The sequence below is a fragment of the Pterocles gutturalis genome, unplaced genomic scaffold, assembly GCF_000699245.1.
Source record: "Pterocles gutturalis isolate BGI_N339 unplaced genomic scaffold, ASM69924v1 scaffold12248, whole genome shotgun sequence".
Classification (NCBI taxonomy): domain Eukaryota; kingdom Metazoa; phylum Chordata; class Aves; order Pterocliformes; family Pteroclidae; genus Pterocles; species Pterocles gutturalis.
The window spans coordinates 45,818-51,817 of record NW_010125751.1 but is presented as its reverse complement, the minus strand read 5'-3'; the positions used below and the strand labels follow the sequence as shown (position 1 = coordinate 51,817).

Genomic DNA, 6,000 nt, shown 5'->3' with positions numbered 1-6,000 from the left:
AAAGGAATTTGAATAAATAGGATAAAGGCTGAGAGAACAGGTCATGAGAAGAGCTCAAGTGATAGTATGTCACATAAAAACTCCTCCAGCCCAATATCCTGCCTGCAGAAGCAGCCATTAGAGCATGCTTAAGAAAGATTATAAGGAATGTGGCAAATATCATAATCCTTCCTCAAACAGTCAGCGGATTAGAGGCCATAAACTGCCACAGAGCTTAAGGGACAGAGTGAGAACAGGGCTCCACGGTACAGATGCAGCATAAAGGGTTGGGTAAACCGCCTGCTTCTTGACAGCACATTTGACCTCAGGAGAGATATCCCTGTTCAGCAAAACTAATACAACAGTCTCTGTAATGTGAAAGTGTCCTCAATCTCATACAGTCCCACCTGGGCAGACCTGTCTCTCAATGGAGAGTACAGATACTGAGTTGGGAGAATGACATTTAAATGCTAATACAGAGCAATTAGCACCACAGAGGCCACCAGAAAACTTCAAAGATGCCACTTGTTTTGGAAAACTCCGCTTCTCCACCCTACTTTTTCCCATAGCCTACCGTCCTCTCCCAGGTAGGAATGATGTTTAACAACAAAAGAGCAATCATACCGGGGCAGACCAGAGGCTAATCAGGCCCATAATCTGCCTCTGTCTGGCCAACATCCTATACTTCAAGCGAGAACAGAAAATCAGGGTGATTATAGAGAATGCGTGCATACGGCATTGCCCTCCCAACCTTTGACTGTTAAAAGTTTGAGCGACTTCCACAGCCAGGTATGCAGCTGGACCAACAAGTTCAACAGACATTCATGGAATTATTCTCCCTGAATTGTTCTAATCCCTTTCAGGGCGACAAGCTCCTTTGACTCAGTTCCACAATAACACAAGACGATAGAAATTAAGATGGAAAACATTTCTCCATAAGAAATGAACAAGATGGTGCTGTGTATTTGTCTTCCTTACAAGGAAATGCTATGTTAAGCAAGAAGAAAGTCAGCCGCCAAGGAATAATGACAACTATCACTTCAGTATACAGCTGTCTCAGGGAGCAGCAAATCGCGACTCTCGTCTGCAGGGAATCCTGGCTTACACCCCTGGTCTGGAGGACATTCAAAGAGCAATGGAAGAGCATGGAAGAACAAGAAAGGAACCTGTAATCTCAGTGTACCATAGGTGCTAATTAACCTGGCAGCCATCCAAACTGCTGGCAAGAAAATCCTCTTATCTGGGAGCTGCACATTTCAGCATTTCTGCAGAGACTACTACGCACAGAGGCCAGGCACTGCACAGGGGCAGCAGGCTACCAAAAAACAGGAAAAAGAGGCAGAAACAGAGGAACATTGAAAATTATTGAATTGCAGTCAGAACATCTGTTAGTAGTTGGAAAAACATGTTATCTGAAGAAATGCACATCTGAATAAAGCAGGGCTTGCATCAAGAACGTAATAAAAAACAACTTTGGGAAAACAAGCATGAGTAATCTCCAGTGAGAATATGCCACAATCAAGGTACAATTGTGCTGAAGCCAGAAAGGGATAACAGTTAAAATAAAGGTATTTGTCTCTGAAAAGGAATTGTTTTTCTACATACCTGTCCAGTCTCCTACTACTTTAAGGTGGACCCCAAACGTTGCTTTGGTATCTGTAGGGCACTAAAAATATTAAATATATTAAGGACCACTTCTAAGTAACAAGAAAATAACAAAATACATTCAAAGTACGGTTAAGACAGAACCTGGTGTAAACAGGTCATTCCTGAACAGCCATATCCTTTAAAAAGCAAGACTAGCATCAGTACAGTTCAGCAAGCCAAGCATGGCTCATCTCCACTTGCTCTTAACCCTTTCTTCTGTTCACAGAGGAGTTTGGGATGGGTTTGGCTGAGGGTATGATTTGGAACAGCCACTTCACTAAGCATTACTCGGCAATGAGACCAACAGAGGATACAACAGCACAAAAATACTCCCTCTGCTATGGACCTTTATAATTCAAAATCAGGAACTGCCCCATCACTCCTGGTTCTTGAATGTCAGAGCTCATGTTTTCAAGCTGATCGTACTCACACAACTGATGCATTCTTCCAACTGAAAAGTGAGATTCTGCTGCACTTCCCAAGAGCTCAGAGTTTGCAAAGGAAAAACACCAGATTGCATGGCACATCATAAAAATCACTCTGCAGCCACCATTCACCTATGCCATCACCTTGGGTCTACTTACTTGCAACTATCAAAACAGGAATGATATTATTTACAGTCTTATCCGCACCATAGTATCTAAAAACCTCCAGTCAAGACATGTCAAAGGTCTAAGGTGCCCTCTCAGTTTTGTTCCTTCTTAGCTATAGATTGCAAATGCACTGTCTGGACAGCTTTTGCAGGTACACCAAATGATCTCACACACAAACAGGACAAGCTGTTTTCTCAAGAAAAGATTCTTCCCTTCTATAAACCAACACCACTGGTTTCTTTTTGATAGGAGATATTGTTATGGAGTTTTGACACCTTTCTTAGAGCCTGTTAATGACTGATCCAAGCTCCATCGTGAATCCAACACCCAACAGATGAAACGTTTTTCTTTCTTTTTTTTCCTACTGCCACTGACAAATATGAAATCTGAAGAGACAGCTTAAATTCAAGGAACACATCTATATTTTAAATAAAAGAGGCCCAGGGAGTGAATCCAAGCACCAAACACTCAATCATGTGAGGACAATTCTTGGCTCTGTTCGGACCATTCCCACTAGAGTTCTCAGGATAATTTGTTGAGGAGGGGAAAACCGCTGGACTCAAGGCTGAGGATCAGTTCCTATGATCTCTTTACTTAGCAGCAAAGACACAGATAAAAGGTTAGCATTCTCTACATCTTCATAAACCTAAACAGAGAATGCAATATCCTGGCTAGTCACTCCATGTTCCCGGAGGGAAATAGCATTCTTGTTAAGACTGCTGATTACTAGACAGACTCATGTTTGATTCCTTGTCAGCTTTCAAGTTTTCCTATAAAAATTTGGTACAGAAACTTAGAAGTGTTCTGGTGAGTCTTAGCCTTCAAAAATAATGTCATCAAGGGAGGGATGCAGGCAAACCTCACACAGTGAGGCTTGTATTTGCTGTGGCTAGTTGCAATGTCTTCCAACAAAAATATCAAGACCAATTCTCCATATAAAAGTAGGCGAGCAGCCTCCCAGCTAGAAAGAAGCACACTGGAAGCAAAAATATCTGTTCTCCTGGGGGCCTCTGTAACAGCCTTTAGCAGAGTTTATTTTTCAGTGTGCGTTTCACAGGAGGTTGAACAATTTTCTTAGTTCAACTATGCAAAGTCCCCGTTCAGCATATCTTCTATAAAATTGTCTGTCATTCCTTCCTTCCATTAAAGTTAAAGGCAGAATAGCCCTTGTCTCCAGGCAGAATAGGTTCAAACCCGTTATCCTTTACATTACACTTGTGACTAACTCCTTTCTGCACTACGTTGAAAAATTATCCAATAAAAAAGAGATTTATTTCTCTTTAGACTTTAGGAAGCCTATTTTGATACTTATAACTGGGTATGTGAGTTCCTTCGAGAGATCTGGAAAAATCTTACTATGCTGCTAAATCTAACCAGAAGAAACACGCCCATCATCTAGGTTACACTGAATTAATTTCCCCCAGTTCAATAAAGAGAAACATTGGAGAGGGTCCAGAGACAGGCCACCAAGATGATGAGAGGATTGGAGAACCTGATACACACAGAGAGGTCAAAAAGAGAATGTGCTTGTGTAACCCACAGAAGAGAAAGCTCAGGGAGATCACCATCTTCCAATACCTAAAAAATAGCTATAGAGAAGACAAAGGTGCTCTCTTCACCATCGTGCATGATGACAGGACAAGAGACCAGAGACACAGGTTGCTTCAGGGGAAATTCCATCTGGACATAAGAAAAAAATTCTTCACCATGGAATAGGCAGCCCAGAGAAATGGTGCAACCTCTCTTGCTAATCCAGCTTCTCAGGTCCCTAGATAACCTAATCTATAGCCCTTGCATCTGGAATTTTAATGTTGAAAATCCTGTTCACAGAATACTTATTTTAACTCTCTCATCTCCATGACCACAATATATCTCCAAATTGTGGCTTTTTCCATACTGTTAGAGAATATATTCCAGAAATTTAAGAAAATATTCAAAGACAGTTTTCAGAAGTTTAATCATGAAAGTGGGTACACTTTCCCATGTTATTGACAGACCACTGTGGATGTGTAATGAAGTGCAATTAAAATATCCTCTTGTATATTTAACCTTCTTCATTAAATTACAAAATTATAGGATAGCTGAGACAAGAAAGTACCTCTGCAGATTAGCTACTTCAATCCTCCTGCTTGAGCAGGGTCAGTGAGAGCTGGTGGCCCAAGACAGTGGCCAGTCAGGTTTTGAATGTCTCCAAGGATCAAGACTCCACAGCTTCTCTGAGCAAACTCTTATGGCCTCACAGAAAAAGTGGGGTTTTTTCTAATGTTCAGATGGAACCTTGTGGATTTCTGATTGTGCTGTCCTGTCACTGGGTGCCACTGAGAAGAGTCTGGCTCTGTCTTCTTCACTTCTCCAGCAGTTCCAGCTCTCTCAGCCTCTCTTCATTCAAGAGATGCTCCAGTTCCTTAATCATCTTCCTGGCACTTTGCGCTCCAGTATGTCCATGTCTCTCTTGTACTGGGGAGCCCAGCACCGGACACAATGCTCCAGATGTATCTCACCAGTGCTGAGCAGAGGGGAAGGGTCACCTCCCTCAACTGGCTGACAATACTCTGCCTAATACAGCCCAGGACACTGTTGGCTTTCTTTGCTGCAAGGGCACATTGCTGGCTCATGGTCAACTTGGTGGCCACCAAGACCCCCAGATCGTCCTCTGCTGAGCTGCTTTCCAGTCAGTCAGTTCCCATCATGGGTTTAATCCTTACCAGAGGCAGGATTTGGCAATTCCCTTTCATGATCTTCATGAGTCTACTGGTTTCCCATTTTTCCAGCCTCTCAAGGTCCCTCAAATGTCAGCACAAACACCTAGTGTATCCACCACTCTTCCCAGCTCTGTTTCATTTGCAAACCAGTATTCACCCCTGAGGTATACCCCTACTGACTGGTCTCCAGCTGGACTGTGTGCTCCTGATCACAATCCTTTCAACCCAGCAGTTCAGCCAGTTTTCCACCTCCCTCCCTGCTCATTCACCTAGTTTGTTCTTAATCAATTTCTCTATGAGGATTTTATGAGAAAGTGTTAAAACCTTATGAATTATGATTCTCTTGTCCATTTTACATATCTGTCTCTAATCACCTATTTTACTATCACCTATTTTACTTTTAATTTGCCAAATTTCATCTTTAAAACACTGTACAGCTAAACACCGCTTCAAGATCCTTATTACAGTCAGCTCATACACACATTTAAACTGACATCTCTTTATGCTCTATGAAATCAAGCACAAGCTGAAGCACCCTCTTGAATTGGAAATCAAGTGAATAAGCCCATGAGTCTTGGTCAAATAAAGGCCTATCAAAGTGGCCTCTGCAACGTATGACGTACTCTCTGCAGCTGTGAACAAAAACAATCAAAATGGCTTTTTAAATGTGTTTTGGCGTATAGTACTTGAATTTCCCCCTGTTCCTTTTATTCTGGGAACCCTAAGAAATAATCCAGTGGCTATTAACTGTATTGTGGCAAGAGCTGCATGCTGCCCCTTATTTTCTGCTTATTGCCCATTATACTGTCCAAAAAGATACTGTAAAGATTAGCCAAAAATACTTTCTTTTAGTTCCTTTTCCCTAAACAAACAATGTTTTACAAACAGGAAAATCACTAACTTGAATAGTTTATAATGAGAAGGGCCATTGGACATTGTCAAACAAAAGGTCACAAGTACTAAGTTTTTTCAGTAGTTCTTCCTGCATTTGGAAGAGTTAAATGAACCCCATTTGCCACACTCATTTGATTAAAATGCTACAGTACACAAAATAACCGTGGCGACAGTGTAATTATGTG

General features: G+C 41.7%; 1 protein-coding gene across 1 annotated transcript in view; it reads right to left on the bottom strand.

The window, feature by feature from the left end:
• Positions 1–1,019: 1,019 nt before the first annotated feature.
• The window catches only part of NOX4 (NADPH oxidase 4), a 50,323-nt gene continuing 45,342 nt past the window's right edge, over positions 1,020–6,000 (bottom strand). The window contains exons 11-12 of the mRNA XM_010078712.1: positions 1,585–1,645; positions 1,020–1,063 (exon numbers count right to left, since the gene is read on the bottom strand). Coding sequence (XP_010077014.1) covers positions 1,020–1,063; positions 1,585–1,645 — 105 coding nt within the window. The remainder of the gene's footprint in view (positions 1,064–1,584; positions 1,646–6,000) is intronic.